Here is a 16,032-nt window from a genome sequence, read left to right as displayed (position 1 = left end):
AGTGCTGACCATTCCAGCCGAGTGACCTTGGGTTGGTGAAGCCCCTTATATGGGCCTTGGTTTCTTCATCTGGAAAATGGGCATAGCAACTGCTCTACTCTGCAAATGCAGATGTTTTGGTGAGATCCCTCCCATGCCCAGTGAACACAGCCATGTGCTAGGACCTTCCCCTCCTGCCCACCTGCTTGCATTTGGGGTTTGTGGCCAGAGCAGAGTGGTGGGGGGAGTCCTGAACCAGGGTTCACCTTAGTCCAAACTGGTCCAGACAACATGGGCAGAGCTCAGGAAGATGGGGCAGCAGAGCCATGTGGCCTGGGCCCCAAGTAGGTGGCCTGGTCAGGCCTGCCTGACCCTGAGGCTTTCTGAGCCTCCCTCATCTCTGAGGGGCTTACCAAACCCTACACAGACTGAGGGCAGAGGGTCCAGTGACGGCGACTAGGTACCTAGGTGCTCACACACCACACACACAGCCACGCTTAGAAATGTAATTTGGGCACCAGCACGTGCCCTGGGGAGTCTAGAAATTCTACATGATGAAGAGCTCAAAAACAGCCCATGAGCTGTGAACAGCCAGGGCCGGCTGGAGTACTGTGGACAGGCCCTCCCCAGGCTGAGTCGGGCCCCACTCCCTGCCAAGGGGAATGGCCCACTGTGCCGCCTGCGGCCTGGCCCGTGCCCCAGGCGGGAATTGTTCATGTAAAACTAGCTCCCGCAGGCCCCTGCTCCCACGTAGACCCAGAGGCCGGACTCAGGGCGCGCCCTCGGCCAGGCGGGCCAGGCCCTCCCGCAGCTCGCTCAGCTCAAACAGCCTGACGTCCAGCAGCTGCGCGGCCCGGCCCACCTCGGCCCGTGCCCGCTCCCGCTCCACCCGTGCCTCCTCCAGGCTGCGCTCCGTTGCCCGCAGCTGGTGCTCCAACTCTGCGTTTCGGGTCTCCAGTTCCTGCAGGGAGAGGGCAAGCAGGGTTGGGGGCCCCAGCAAGTCTCAAGGGTCCAGCATCTGAATGCTATCCCCACAGCCTCCACTCTGGGCCAAGCCCTCTCTGTCTCCTGGCCTCCTCCCTGCCACCTCTACCCAAGACACTCCCTGGTCCCCTGGCTGATTGGAACATCATTGAAATGACCACATTCCTCTTCTGCTCAAGACCCTCGTCACCCATCATGCTGGGAATGAAATCCATACCCCTCCTCGCTCATTCCAACCCAGGCTTGCTGGCTTCCTTGTGGTCCCTTGAACATACTTTCTCCCCACCTCAGGGCCTTTACATGTGCTGTGCACTCTGCCCAGGAAACAACAGGGAGCATTCCCCCAACTTCTCTCTCTTTGGGGGCACCAGCTCCTTTAACTTCTCCCTTCTGCTGGACTCACAGGACATGCTTGAAGCTTTCTCAGATAAAGTCTTCAGTGAGGGCCAGGCCAGCCCACACCTGGGTACAAATGCAAGCTCCTGACCTCAGGCTGGGAATGTGTGAGGATTTGATGGGGTCAAGAATGAAGATTCAACAGAGACTCAAAAACTGCTTGTTGAATGAATGGAAGGAGATGATATATTGTACTAATAACCATCTTTTATAAACCACCCACTGTGATTCAGTCCTTCCATGCACCTGGTCATCCAAATCCTTCACAACCTTAGATGTCTTCCTGACTCCATTTATAGGTGAAGAAACTGAAGGCCAGGGAGGCACATAGCTGCCCAGAACCCACTAGGTAGGGAAGATGCCAGGTCTGTCCTATGTCAGAGGCTGGCTGCCATGGCTGGTCACCCCACCCCGCCTCACAGCAACCGCACACACCTGCACCTTCTGCTGCGTCTCCTCATGCTCGGCGGTTTCTGGGGCCTCACGGGGACCACCAGTCTGGCTCTTCAGCGTCTGGATCTCCTAATGGAGAAGTTCCCAGAATCTGTTCTGAGAGTCCTGGCTCCCCCATGGGCGATCAGGGAAGGCAGGGCCCGAGGAAACACAAATGCATACAGACACGCTCACACACCTGGTCCTTAGTTTGCACTAGTGCCTCCAGCTGCTCCAGCGACTGGCCCGGTCCCTCCTTCTCACTGACTGCGGGTGGCTCGGCGGTGGCAGCCTGGGCCTCCAGCTCAGCCACCTGTGCAGACAGGAAGGTCAGCCCCTGACGCCCCAGCCTGTACTCTCCTGATCCCTGGGGAATATGCCTGACCAGCCAAGCCCATGACTGGGCACTAACCCCTTCTGGTTGGGGCTGCCACCCCGCCTCTGGCAGGTAGGTCTTTTGGGTCTGACAACCCTCTGAGGCTGACATTATTTCAGACCCATACTACAGAACAAGAAGCTAAGGCTCAGGGAAGTGATTTGCCGAGATCACACAGCCAGCCGGGGAACCCAGGACAGATAGGAGGCAGGGGCTTCACAGTGGTCCGGGCCACTTGGGGTCTCTGGGAGGGAGGGGCTTCCTCACCCGCTGTCGCAGCCTCTCGGCCTCTGCGCGCTGGGCCTCCAGCTGCTGCCTCCACTGGGCGGCGGCCGCGTTGGCCTCTCGCAGGGCGCTCGCCAACTTGTTGTTACTGTCCTGCAGCGCGAAGAACTCGGCCTCCCACTGCACCTCGCCCACCGAGCTGCGGGGACGCTGGAGTCGGCAAAGGGCAGGGCGGGGCCTCACTGGGCCTGAGGCAGGGTGAGGGAGGTGCTGGGCTGGGGGCGGGGTTATGGGCGGGGTCAAGATACCCAGGTGGGGACTTCCCGGGGAGGCGGAGTCTTGCCGGGGGTGGGGTCAAAGTAGGCGCTTTGGTGTCAGTTCAGTGAGACACAGTCGGAAGGCCAAGCGGGATCAGCCCAGGGGATGTGGACAGAACAAAGTGGGTGGGGAGGCACCCGTGGGTTTAGAATTAGCCGCGGGAGATGTGGACAGGCCGGGGTTAGCCCCGAGGAATGGATGAGGCAGGAGCGGGGTCGGCTCTGGAAGGGTCATAATCTGGGTGTCTCCTCTCCTACCACAGGCCTTGGGTCCAGTGTCAGATCCCGCCGCTTGAACAAGTCCCTACAGTTTCTGAGAACTTCCTCTCCCCTCTTCCCCCGCCCTTCGTCCTGCCACGCCCCTGTGCCCCGCCCTACCCCCTCACCCCTCGGACAGCATCTTTCTGAGCCGCTCGCGCTCAGCGGGGCCGGGAGCGTCCGCGCTCTGGCTGCGGAATAGCTTCTCGTCGCCGGGGCCGTTGGAGCTGACGAGGGGGCTCGGGGGCACCTAAGAGCATGGGCAGAAGTGAGGGCACAGTAAGGGCTGATGCTACTTGGGTCGTGACTGAGGGCAGGAGGTCCTTCCCAGCTCTGGGATCTGATTGCTCCTTTCCCCTCCTCACCCACCACCCATGGCTCCCGATGGCCCCTTTCTGGGCCCTGCCCCCCATCTTGCCTGCTGGGCTCTCACAAACCCCCAGGAGCAAACCTGATGCAGGCTAGCCTAAACCCCGGGAGATACTCATAATCTGCAAAGTGAGGAGCAATCCAAAACTTCCATGCTGTTCCCTCATAGCAATGACCTTCCCTGGTGCCAAATTTCAACATCCATTTAAAATTCCTACAGGAAACCCACTCCATCAGGCTAAATTCATTATGAATCCACCTGCTGCCTGCACCAACCTACTTTTACATCTCCTTAATCCCTGTGCCCAGCCCTGGGCCTGGCACACAGTATGTGGTCAATAAATGATGCTGAGGGACTTCCCTGGTGGTCCAGCGGGTGGGACTCCATGCTCCCAATGCAGCGGGCCCGGGTTTGATCCCTGGTCAGGGAATAGATCCTGCATGCATGCCACTACTAAGAGTCTGTGTGCCGCAACTAAGAAGCCCACATGCCGCAACGAAGATCCCACGAGCCGCAACTAAGACTCGGTGCAGCCAAAATAAATAAATAAAATAAATAATAAATATTTTTTAAAAAATGATACTGAATAAGTTAGTGGGGGAAAACACCCAGGGACAGTTTTTTACTCTGCCCCTCTACTTAGCCATTTCAACTTCCACATTTCAACTCTGCCCTGTGAGCTGGTTTTCTGGCCTTCCTTGATCTAACATTTGGACAGCCTATGACACGCTCCCATGGCACCCACAGCCCTCTTCCATGGTCCTTGCCATGGATCTAGTTTTACATCATCTGTGAGCGTTTGGTCCTGGGAACCGGCACAGCACCTAGACTCCCCAGTATCAGTTGATCTCCTGGCATGCATGCGACAGGGAGTGCTGACCTGGTGGGCAGTGAGCCCCAGGGCTGGACTGGTGAGCTCTCCCCCATCCTGAGATTTCTCCCGTGCCAGCCTCGCTGCTTCCTTCACTTCCTGGAACTTCTCAGCAAACTGAGGAATGGGGGGCAGGAACAGACAGTCAACAAACTCCCAGCCCCCTCCCCCCAGGTTCCCACCACATTAGCTCCACCCAGTGTCAGCTCTGTCGCTTTGGAAGGAACTTTAGAACTGAGTGCATCCTCTCCTCTCATGAACTGGAAGAGTGGGAAGAAGGCTTGGAAAATGATGCCCAATGAGCAGAGTGGGTATCAGGATGGGGGGTGGGTGGGATGTTCATGGAGGTGTATCACATTGAGCCACCTTGAGAAAGGGACCCCCTTTCCCTCTCAATCAGGCTTATTTCAGCAAGGACAGCCTGAAGTGGGTGCTAATCTGTCTTTCATTTCCAGCTAGGGTAGGATACACTTTTTTTTTTTTCATTTTAAAATAAATTTCCTTAGCTTGAAAGTAATTTTTTAAAGAAACATATTTACAGACATACAGCCACTTGATTTGTGCAAAGGGGCCAGTGCAATTCATTGGGAGTTGGGGGGGGTAGATGGTTTTTTCAAAAAATGGCCCAAGAGCAACTGAATACTCATGTGGAAAAAAAATACTCCTCCTTTAAACCTCTGGTAGAAATTAATTCAAAGATCTAAATTTGAAAGGAAAACTAATGCTTCTAGAAGAAAAGCGAAGAAAAGCATCATGAACTCAACAGGATTCAGAGAGCACGAACCATACAGGGAAACAATGGACAAGACAATACTGAACTCTAGAAACAGCAGAGGGTGGAGGGAGGCGATAAAGAAGGTAATGCCAGGGGTGCGGGGAAGCACCCAGCCCATCCTAGGCACCCAGAGAGGGGCAGGGTGTGTCCGAAATCAGAGCAGGTGGCCAACAGAGCTGGGATGTGAACCAGGGAAGTGGGAAGAAGCTACTGGCTTGTCCAATTCTGTAGGCCCATTCTGCAGCTGGGAAGATGGAGGCCCAGCATCTGTCCAGGGTCCCACAGTGCACCCCCAAGAGAAGACCCAGCCCCAGCCTCATTCCTCCCACCATGTATCCCTGCAGGCCCACCTGAGTCAGATGCTGCTCAGAAGCAAAGCCAAGGCCATAGACGGTGTTGGCGCGACTGTCTGCCCACTGCCCGAACTTCTGGGAGGTTTTGGTAAATGTCATGTTGGGGGTGACAGTGCTGTTGATGATGGCCTGGGGAAGGTGGTGGGGAGAAAAGTTCCCGGGTGATGGGACTGGTAATAATGAATGTGAAACCCCCAGGGGTATAGCTTTGTATCAACACCTCAGAGGTCCTTGGTCTGAGCCATTTCAGGAGGAAGATTGAGACCCAGAAAGACTCAGGGTACTCCCCCGGCCCCCAAGGCACACAGCAAGGAAGCGACTGAACCAGGCTTGTCCCTGGGATTCTTGGCACCTGCCACCCCACCCAAGCCCCACCAGGACCTTGGCACCCCCAAGGCTGATGATTCGGTAGACGTTGCGGGTGGCATCGTAAAAGTAGGAGACAGTGAGTGCGTGTTTGCCCGCGGGGATCCAGTTCCGCTTGGTGGCCGGGTCGATCTGGAACACGTGCGCCCGTGTGCTGAAGATGGGCTGCTCCCTGCATGGGGAGAGGGTGTTCAGCGGGGGCCAGGCACCGGCCCCCCAGGGGACTCAAGGCCAAGCTTTGGTAGAAGCAGGGGCTCACCTGGCTGTGGACATTGGTCAGGCTTGTCTGGGTGGGCTCCAAGGGACAGCCAGGGGGATGGTAGGAACTGCTGGCTTGGCCTCTGGGGGGACAGGAGGTTTGTGAGTGTCCCCGCAGACCAGGCTGAGGGAGGCCAAGCATGTCCAGCCCCAGGACCCACTTCCAAGTACACCATTCATAGAACTTCAATCCAAAAGTGAGGGAACCACTCAGCAAAAAGACCCCAACTCTCTCCATTGGGAGGAAGCTCTTGCAACACCCTGGGCAGGAGACGGCCTCTGATAGGAGCCAGGTGGCATCTAACAGCCCAGCATAAACCTCACATCTTCCTGGTTACTGGACCCCCAGTGAAGTCTTCTCAATCTCTGGGCTGGGTGGAGGAGGCCAAGGTGGCCAACTCCTGTTCAGTACTTCCTGACACTTTCGTCCATCACTCCTCAAAGCAGGGCCTCCATCAAAAAGTGGGGCATTGACAGGTGCCTACTGGGAGACCAGTCCCCCACTGGACCCACAAAGAGACCCCTCAGCTTCCACTGTAGGGCAGAGGCACACCTTGGAGTCAAAGTCCAAATCCCCAGGGAGCCTCCAGCCTAGTTAAAAAGACAAGATGTGGCTGAACAGGTCTACCGTGGTGCCCACCCATCACCACTCAATCCCAGTACCATGGGGCTGGGCAGGATCCAGGTCCACGAGAGACCTGGGGGAGGGGGGGAGGCAAACTAAGGGAAGGGAGGCCCGGACTCGGTAGCCTCCGTGGTCAGAGGGGGGAATGGCGCCCCACTCTGTCCTGGGCAGCTGCTGTCCCGGTCACAGGGTCTGAAACCGGAGCCCCTGGGTGGGGGAGGGGCAGAGACTTTGACCGGGGTTGGGGGTGGGTCCTGGGTCGAGCCAGGGTTCCGGGGCGCAGGGGTCCTAGAAACTCAGGCCCCTCCTGGCCGGACGTTCCTGCAGCGGACGTTCCTGCAGCGACTTGCGGCATTGGGAAAAGTTACTCACCAACTAGTCATGCGCCTCGGACGCTGCCGACCGCGGGGCTCCAAAGGGGAGCCCGACTCCGCCCGGTGTCCGGGATCCACAATCGCGTGCGGGGGCGAAGCCCCACCCCAGGAGCCCCAGTCCAGGGGATCTGATATTCAGTCAGGATCGAGTTCCCAGGGTCAGGACCAGGGTGCCCTATGCGCGCCCCAACTTCGGGAAGTGCCGCCCCCGACCCTGGAACTTCCAGGATCCCTGCGACGCCCCCCCACTCCGGGTCCAGAACTTCGGGGACACGTTATCTACCTCCTGCAACCGCAGGTCCAGAGCTTAGGGTATCCTGCGCGCTGTCCCTGACTCCTGAACTTCGGGGAACCCCCTGCCACCCTTCCATCCCCGGGTCCTGAGTCTCGGGGTTCCCTCGCGTCGCCCCTCCACCCCAGGTCCGAAACGTCGGAGACATCTTCACAGCCTCCTCCAATGACGGGTCCGGAACTTCGGGAACCGCTCGCACTGTCCCCTCCCCGACCCCGACTCCGGAACTTCGGGGTCCCCGCGCCCTCTCAAGCCCTGGAACTTCGGGGCTCCCCCAGCTGCCCCCAGCCTCCGTATCCGGAACTTCGGGACCCCCAGCGCCCTCTCCCCGGCCCTGGAACTTCGGGGCCCCCCGCGCCCCCAGCGCTGGCTCAGCTGGCCGGGCTCACCCTGCCGGCTCGGCGCCCCGCAAGTGTCCGGGCGCTAAGCGGGTGCGGCCCCGCGGCGCCGACTCCCCGCAGACGGGCGCCCCGCTCGCTCGCTGGCTCCGGGGCCCGCGCCCTCCGCGCCGCCCTCCGCACCGCCCGCGCCTTTGTCTGCGCCGCCGCCGCCGCCGCCCGCGCCGTCTCCGGTCCCATCGCGGCGAGTCCCGACGCGGCCGCCGCCCGCCCCGCCTCCCCGGGCCGCCGAGGCCGCCCCGCAGCGCCCCCTGCCGGGCGAAGGTGGGGGGAGAGGGAGAAGGAGGGGCGCGAGCAGGGAGGAAGGGGGGAGGATTGGGGACGAGAGGTTAAGAAGGGTGCGGAAGGGGACAGGGAATGGGGTGGAGACAGAGACCCAGACCTAGAGACAGAGAGATGGAGGAGAGAGGCAGAGACACAGGAGACAGACAGACAGACCTAGGTGGACAGAGGAGAATGTGGCCTCATCCTCTCTTCAACGGGGGCCCTGACCCTCGGGGCCTCTGCTGCTTTTGCCCGTGATGGGGAATCAGGTTCCTCTTCACCCGATGGGAGTCCAGGGGCAGGGCACATCTGCTGCCTTGGTGGGCCCAGGCGCCTGCACACAGTAGCTCTCAGTGGCTGTATCCAGAAAATGAAAGAGACCTCAGCAGAGATGAGAGAGAAGCAAACAGTAGGCACTTAATGGGGCTTGATCCCAGGTCCCCTGCTCAGAATCCTTCCTGCCTGCTCTCCCACCTCACCCTGATCCCCAGGTTGGGTCTTCTGTCAACCTCGGGGCTTCTGTGTCCCCTAAAACAACTGTAACAATGCCGATGAGGCTGGATTAGGATTATCGTTGCTGTGTTATAGGGTCCCCAAATCCAGGTGGAGGGAATGTCAGTGTCCACTTGCCACCAAATGGGTGAATTGCCTGGAGGTCCACAGGCCCAGGTTTGCCACCTCTGGTCAGAGGGAGTCCACCCCTTCCCACACTTGCTGGGAGAGGGTCCTTTTAGAGCCGAGCCAGGATCTCCTGGTCTGAGCCTGCCTGTGGAGCCCACTTTTCAGTCCTGTATCTGCCCTTTCTCTGGAGACACACAGTGTCTCCAAAGTCACAGAGTGCCATCGGGTTCATGGACAGAGGCACCGGGGCTCCTCAGAACCAAGCCCTGCACTTCCCTGAAGCTCTGACTCACATGCCAGGTTTTTGCTTTTCCTCTCCTCTACGTCCTTTCCCTGTTCTTGTCTGTCTGTTTCCGCCAACAAGAATCGCACATCTGAGCTGGTAGCTTCCTTCAAATTACCTTTAGGTGAATCCCAGATCATGTCATTTCCGGAGACTTACTCCCAGGCCAAGATCTGAGTTTTCCTCCCTCCAGGCCTTTGCCCAAGCTGTTTCTTCTACCTAGAATGCCCTTCCCAAAGGCATATATTCTGTTTCGTCCTTCCAGGCTCAGCTCCACGGCCCCCTTGCCTCCTGGAAGCTTCTCTAACTATCCTGGGTTTGGAAGGGATATTACCCGCCCCTGTTCCACCACCCCATCCCTTTCTGTGGGATCTCTGATCTATTTATTTGTTCGATTTTGGCCAGAGCTGGCCCATCCTGGAGCCCCAGCCTCACTCAGCATGAGAGGTACTATCACTCCAGCTAGGAAAACAGAGCTGCAGACTCAGTTTCCCCAGTTGCCTTTAACTTCACACGGCATCTGCATAAGCAAAGGATTTGGCTTCGCTCTCAGGCCTGAAGCCACAAAACGCTTGAACACTGTAGGGAACAAAGAAAATACCGTCTGTTCTGTGCAAAGAATGACTTTTCCTTATTACCGAAAAAAAAAAAGAAAATTTAAAAATTAAAATTAAAAAAAAAGTAACTGGAAAGGTGCCGGCAGAGCCAAGGCTTCTGGAAGCTGCTCGGTGTGTGCTGAGTGCTGGCTGGCTGTAGAGCTGGGGCCTTGTGGTTGTTCTGTGGGGGCGGCTGGGCGAGGAGCCTGGGCAGACTTTACCCCTTATGAGGGCAGGAGGCAACAGCATGAGGGAGAATGGGGTCCCCTCTCAGGTCTCCAGGAAGGACAAGGATGCGGCTGGCCTTGAGCAGCCCTGACCTGACGTTGTCTTAATCAAGTTCAAACTGAGGGAGTGATTTTGTCAGTGTAGACCTCAGTTTTCTTGCCTGGAGAATGGGCTGATGCTTACAGGGCTGTGGGTGGGGGGAGGAGGCAGGAAGGATCCAGGCAACACCAGCAGCTTCTCACTGTCCCCTGGGTATAGATGGGTAGGGGGCTGCCCTGAGCTGCCACTACCATCCCAGCCTGAGCCCTCTTCTGCCTGGTTCTTGGGCCTCTCTTACTGGGAATGTCCTTGAGGGGCAAACAGAGGCCACCAACCCAAGGTGGCTGACTAGTAACAACAGCTTTCTCTTGGGGCTGAGGAAGGACATGAGGGAATGAGCTTCCTGTCACAGGAGGAACCAAGCAGGAAATAGAACAGCTTGTTCGGCTCTAGGGCAGCCGCATTTACAGAGTGGCTCTTAGAGGTCAGGATCTGGCCTCTGCCTAGTTAAATCTGACCCAACCTTTGGGCCGAAGTTATATTGTTTCTCCTCCCTGGAGGGTTCCTGTCCCACCAGAGCAGGGGAGGTCTGTCACACTTCCCCAAAGCCACATGCCCAACCTGATGGCATGAGTCACAGTGGCCACTTAGATCTGTTTATGTCATGATTTGGTTACTGTCTACTTCTTCCATGGCTTTGTCTCTAGAGCAAGGCCTGACTTGCAGCAGGAACTCTGTAAATGTTTCCAGAAGGAAGGGGTCCCAAGGCCCCGCCTTGGTCCTTGGTGGCCTCCAGAGTCACATGAGCCAGGGAGTGAATCCCAGCCCTGCCTCCTACCAGCAGGGTGACCTTAAAGAAGTCACTTTCCTTCCCTGCACTTTAGTTTCCCCATCTATAAAATGTGCATAAGAATGGTGTTCACTTCTGAGGTTTCCTGTAAGGTTCCAACATGTCCTGGCGTGAAGAGGGCATGACCCTAGGAATTTAATAAATGCTTGCTGTTATAAACATTATAGTTATTCTTGGCATGTGGTTTCGACCCTGAGCCAAGTTCTTAAGATTTTCTCTTTTAGGGTTTGAAGGGTCCCAACCAGGCTTGAGCTCTTGAGAACAGAAATGGGTCCAACCTGGCATGATATCCTCTAAATCTTTAGCTCTGGGCACTGTATGTGCCTCTCTAACCATTCTCCTTCTCCTACTCCCTATTGCCCCAGGCTGGCTAGTTGGGCCAGCCACTAGACCTTATCCTCCTGGCAAACTCCTATTCATTCCTCAAACCCCCACCCCCCATGCCCTCTTCTCTAAGAAGCCCTCTTTCCTCTTCTGCTGAACCTTTCCCAACATCCTCCCTCCTTGTAGCCCAACCCTGACCCCAGGGGGTGTCTGTGTCCAGCGCTGATTCCCCCAGCCTGAGGGTATCTCAAGGGCTGGGCTGAGGCCTCTCTTGGGCTTGGCATCTCCCAGCATGGGGTGGACGCATAGGGGTCATGGCAGAGGAGAATTTGATGATTCAATACTGGTGATTTTTCTTCACTAGAAAGTGACCCCACCTAAAATTCAGATCCAGTTCAATTTCTGCCCAAGGCCAAGGTTAATTAATTAAACAAACAGCCCTCAGGAAGTAATGGAACCAGACCCCCTCAGGCCCAGACATGAAGGGGCTGGTGCAGGGGGTCTGGCACTGGGCTATGGACTCAACCTCTCAGGACCAGGGCAGGTTGGGGGTTGAGGGAAGCGGCCCTTGAGCCCCCTCCAAACTCCAAACCTGGATCCGTGGTTCAGTTCCCACAGACCTAATTACACTCATTTGCCACATGTACTAATTACCTCCGCACGGTACCAGGTGGCTGGGCGGGGCTGCCCCACTTTTGGGAGGTAGGTCAGGGCCTGATTATTTTTGGCTGTGTTGTCCTTGAAGGCTCCACCATCTACTCATGTGAAGGGCAGAAAGTGGGGCAGAAAAATCACGGCCACATCAGGAGGGACAGTGGGAGACTTGAGAGTCAAGTTGGCCCAGGAGCTCCCTGAGTAGCAGGTTTGGGCCTAAGGACTGAGAGTCTCTGGCACTCACCTCGGGTGGCAAAACCTGGAGAGGCTGAGAATCATTCATCTCCATGGTGGACTGGTCTGGAGGCCTGTTTTGAACGTGACACCATCTGTGGGAGAGGGCTTGGATTGGGGGGTAGTAAGTCAGGCCTGGGTGTAAGTCCTGACTCACACCAACTTGATGTGTGTCCCTGGACACATGATCCCCTCTCTCTGCACCTTTGCTGAGGGATCAGATAGGGATAATAAGTCACAAAGAGTGCTCTGGGCAGAGGCACAGCATGTGCAAAGGCCCCAAGGTGGGGATGGGCTAGGTGTGTTGGAGGAACAGCAGGGAGGCCAGGGTGGTCAGAACAGAGTGAGTGGGAGGAGACTAAGGGGATGCTGAGGGCTAAGGGAGCCAGGTGGGAGCTCGTGGATGGCAGTGAGGTATTGAGGGTACTGGGGAGCCATGGGAGAGTTTGGAGCCAGAGAGGGAGGGATGTGATCAGATTTACACTGCAGGCTTCAGACAAGGTTTCAACTCTTTTTTTTTGGTGGGGAGGCAGCGGTGCTCTGCGGTTTGCGGGATCTTAGTTTCCTGAGCAGGGATTGAACCCAGGCCCTCAACACTGAGAGCGGGGCGTCCTAACCACTGGACCGCCATGGAATTCCCCAGGGTTTCAACTCTTAGGAGAGAACGAGGTATCTATACACTGCGCAGAATAGGGGCAGACCCTGACTTTCTCTGAGCCTCAGTTTCCCAATCCCAGACAGAGTCCAGAGGCTTTGGCAGCCCCAGGACATTCAGGACCCTCAGCCAGGGAATCTCCCCTTCCCCCAAACTCCCAAATTCTGGCCAAGCAGCCTACATGGCCTCCCCTTCCCCTGCCCTCTCCTCCTACTCTCCTTCTGTGGCCTTGAAGGAACAGCTGTGGGAACAGAGAGCAGGAGGCCTCGGGGAAGTCTGCATGGAGGGGCTCCGGGGGCAGTGTTCCTGCTTTGTGACAGCCCACGTGGGGCCGCTGGGTGCCGAATGTTCTTGCAGGAACCGGGTGACTCAGATGCTGCACCCTCCTCCCTCAGTCTGCCAGGGGAGGTTGTTGCTGGTCCCCAGGCACAGGCTAGAGTCCGGATTCACTCCTCTGGCCAGCCCCTAAACCAGCATCCCCACCCCCGGGACCCCTTAACTGGTGGCATTGCTCACTTTCCTACTCCAGCACCTTCTATGGCTCTCTTGTTAGGTTTCAGAGGGAGAATCAAGAGCCTCATTTCCATCAGCCAAGCTGCTGAACCCCATTTCTGAACCTATGCATTCGGCCTCATTTCTGAGCCTTTGCACTTAACCCCACCTATGGCCTGGAATGCCAGCTCCAACACTTCCTCTTCCAGGAAGCCTTCCCAGACTCCCTCTACTACCCCAACCCTGACCCTACATGATGAGGGGGTATCTCTGTCTGGCTCTGCCACTACCCCAGACTGGGAGTCCCTCAGAGTCCTGACTTGGGCAAAGGCCTCTCAGGGGCGCCAACGTTGTGCAATGTGGGAGGGCACAAAGAGGGAGGGAGATGCCTGCTATGGCAGCCCATGGCAGGACCCCACAGGCTGCCTCCTTGATCTAACCTCTGACTTCATTTTTATAGAAGAGGAAACTGAGGCTCAGGGGAATTAGGCCACTTCCCCAAATTAAAAAATGGCCGAGTGGAAAAGCTTGGCCTCGAACCTGGATCTGACAGGCCAGGCCCTGCTCCGTGCAGCCTTTGGAGCCTTATTTACCCATTGGAGGGGGTGGGGGGGCATTCACTTCCCTGCAGGTAGACTTGATACAATCTGGGCTCAGACTCAAATGTTCTAACGACCCATCTCCACGGATGCACGGGGGGGCGGGGGCCTCTGTTTCCTCCTCTTTTTTTTTTTTTTGTCGCACCGCGCGGCTTGTGGGATCTTCGTTCTGCAACCAGGGATTGAACCCAGGCCCTCAACAGTGAGAGCACGGAGTCCTAACCACTGGACTGCCAGGGAATCCCCTGTTTCCTCCTCTTTAAGATGGGGCTCTTCATTTGTTAACTCATGTTTATTGAGTACCTACTACATGCCAGCATTGTGGGAGGCTCTGCCCTCAGGGCGCTCACAGCTATCTGGTGGACAGAATGGATGACAGAGGACAGAGTAGGCTGGCTTCTGACAGCATTATGCGAAGGAAAGAAAACCAAGCAGAGCAACAGGCAAAGACAGGTGGTTGGCAAAGGCTGCTCTGAGGAGGTGGTGATTCAGGGGAACAGCATGTGCAAAGGCCCTGAGGTGGGAACACACTCAGCCCCTTGGAGCGGCATCGAGGAGGCAGGTGTGGCTGGAGCAGGGTGAGTGGGGGGCACAGTTGGGGGCTGTGTGGGCAGAGAGCTTCATAGACTGGGTCAGAAGGGGCCTTCTGGGCCCCAGTGAAGAATGTGAACTGGGGAGCCATGGGAGGCTTTAGAGCAGGACAGGGACAGGATTTGCTTTTACATGTTGAGATAAGATTCGCCAGCACACCACATGGCAAATGGACTGAGGAGAGTGATTCTAACACTTTCCTCTTCGTTTATCACGAAACAGAGGGTATCCTACTCTGTGCTTGATATACAAATGACATTGTTATTAGTGCTATCATTATATCTTTGGGGAAGGTCACAGGCTCTAAGCGCATCCCTCCCAGGGCTTCCGGGAGAAAGCTTATCTCAGTAACCCTCTTTCTGCTTTGTCTGGCCTTCCTCTTTCTCTCTCTCAAAAACTCTTGATGCTGGCCCCTGGTCTTATCACTGAAATCCCAGGCCTCCAACAGGACGGAAACATCTGGTTTCCGGAACATGTGGATCCTGTAGCCCCAAGGGAGGTCACAGAGGAGCCTGCTTTGCCCTGGGCTGGATTGGAGGAGGGGACCCACTAAGGGACAGAGAAACGATCACACATTGGACACCAACCGCATACACAGGGGAGACTACCTCCAGGCTGCAATCAGAGGCCTGGGTTCGGATCCTGCTCTGTGTTATTCTAGCCAGGAGGCCTGAGAGTAGCGGCCACACACTTCCAGAGAGGGGAATCATGGCTTGACTTTGCTTGCATTCACCTGGCGCAACATAAATGCTTGTTGATTGACGCAGTGGGAGCAGTGTAGCCTGCGTGATTTACAGGACCCAGCGTGAAAGGAAAATGCAGGGCCCCTTGTCAAAAAATTATTCAGATCTTTAAGACTGTGACATCAGAGCAGTAAACTTAGAAGCTGGTCCCAGTTGGGAGCTTTCGTGGACACCTTTTACAGCTGGAGAAACTGAGTCTGAGAGAGGGAAGGGGCATGCCCAAGAGCAGAGGGACACATGGGGACCCTCCCACCTCCCAAAATGTTGGCAAGTGTGATAAGTGTCGTGGGGACAACTAGGACTCAGCCTCCTCGTCACATCTTGGGGACCCCAGCAGGGGGATTGTGGAACTCTGGGTCCCCGCTTCTCAAAATCCTTTAATTCTTTGTTATAACAAATCCCAAAGTGAGCACAGACCGGGGGAACTCAGAGTCTGGGGAAGGGGTGTCAGTCTCATCACATCTTGGGGTGTCTCGTTGCACCTTGGGGCCCAGGCAGGATGTGTCTAGTGGCTGGGCTGAGGTGTCTCTGCTGTTCTGGGGGCACCTTCTAGGGAGAAGAAGAGCAGAGGCAAGAGGGAGGGAGGCTGAGGGGCCCCCACAGGGTCGGCCAGGTGGTCAGTGGTTCCGAGTGGCCTGCCCTGTCTTATTCACCCATCCACTCATCCATCCACCCACCCATTGTCCATCCATCCACCCATCCATTCATCCTCCCACCCAGCCACCCATCCATCAATCCACCCACCCACCATTCATCCACCTACCCATCCATCTACCTACCCTCCTAGAGATGCAGGCATCATCCATGATCCACCCCCAGCTCCTCCATCCATACATCCACCCAGCTAGTCTTCCACTTCTTTTTTTTTTTTTTAATAATTTTATTTATTTATTTTTGGCTGCATTGGGTCTTCGTTGCTGCGCACGGGCTTTCTCTAGTTGTGGCGAATGGGGGCTACTCTTCGTTGCGGTGCGCGGGCTTCTCATTGCGGTGGCTTCTCTTGTTGTGGAGCACGGGCTCTAGGTGCGCGGGCTTCAGTAGTTGTGGCTCGCAGGCTCTAGAGCACAGGCTCAGTAGTTGTGGCTCGCGGGCTCTAGAGCATAGGCTCAGTAGTTGTGGTACACGGGCTTAGTTGCTCCGTAGCATGTGGGATCTTCCCGGAATAGGGATCGAACCCGTGTTGCCTGCATTGGCAGGTGGATTCTTACCC

At 56.5% G+C, this 16,032-nt stretch overlaps 1 protein-coding gene across 2 annotated transcripts; it reads right to left on the bottom strand.

Annotated features, from left to right (window-relative positions):
* Nucleotides 1–471: 471 nt before the first annotated feature.
* On the bottom strand, nt 472–7,791 carry HOMER3 (homer scaffold protein 3). Of its 2 annotated transcripts, XM_068536680.1 has the most exons (11): nt 7,641–7,791; nt 6,958–7,087; nt 5,962–6,043; nt 5,718–5,874; nt 5,334–5,465; nt 4,218–4,325; nt 3,096–3,217; nt 2,435–2,591; nt 1,991–2,104; nt 1,795–1,881; nt 472–940 (listed from the first exon to the last, which is right to left on the bottom strand). In XM_068536680.1, exons 3-11 carry the CDS (start codon nt 5,973–5,975, stop codon nt 749–751), a joined length of 1,083 nt encoding a protein of 360 aa, XP_068392781.1. In that variant the 5' UTR covers nt 5,976–6,043; nt 6,958–7,087; nt 7,641–7,791; the 3' UTR covers nt 472–748. The 2 variants fall into 2 exon arrangements, with proteins under 2 accessions (XP_068392781.1, XP_068392780.1); XM_068536679.1 differs by lacking the exon at nt 6,958–7,087.
* Nucleotides 7,792–16,032: the final 8,241 nt, after the last annotated feature.

This window comes from Eschrichtius robustus, chromosome 2 (genome assembly GCF_028021215.1).
Source record: "Eschrichtius robustus isolate mEscRob2 chromosome 2, mEscRob2.pri, whole genome shotgun sequence".
In the NCBI taxonomy this organism is placed as follows: Eukaryota; Metazoa; Chordata; class Mammalia; order Artiodactyla; family Eschrichtiidae; genus Eschrichtius; species Eschrichtius robustus.
The sequence above is the reverse complement of the archived record's forward strand: the minus strand, read 5'-3'. Positions and strand labels throughout refer to the sequence as shown.

Excerpts from the sequence above, each read along its gene's own strand:
- HOMER3 (XM_068536680.1), bottom strand. Across the intron at positions 5,466-5,717 it reads TCAGCCTTGGGGGTGCCAAG|GCCATCATCAACAGCACTGT; the intron begins GTCCTGGTGGGG and ends CACCTTCCCCAG. Across the intron at positions 1,882-1,990 it reads TAGTGCAAACTAAGGACCAG|GAGATCCAGACGCTGAAGAG; the intron begins GTGTGTGAGCGT and ends CTTCTCCATTAG.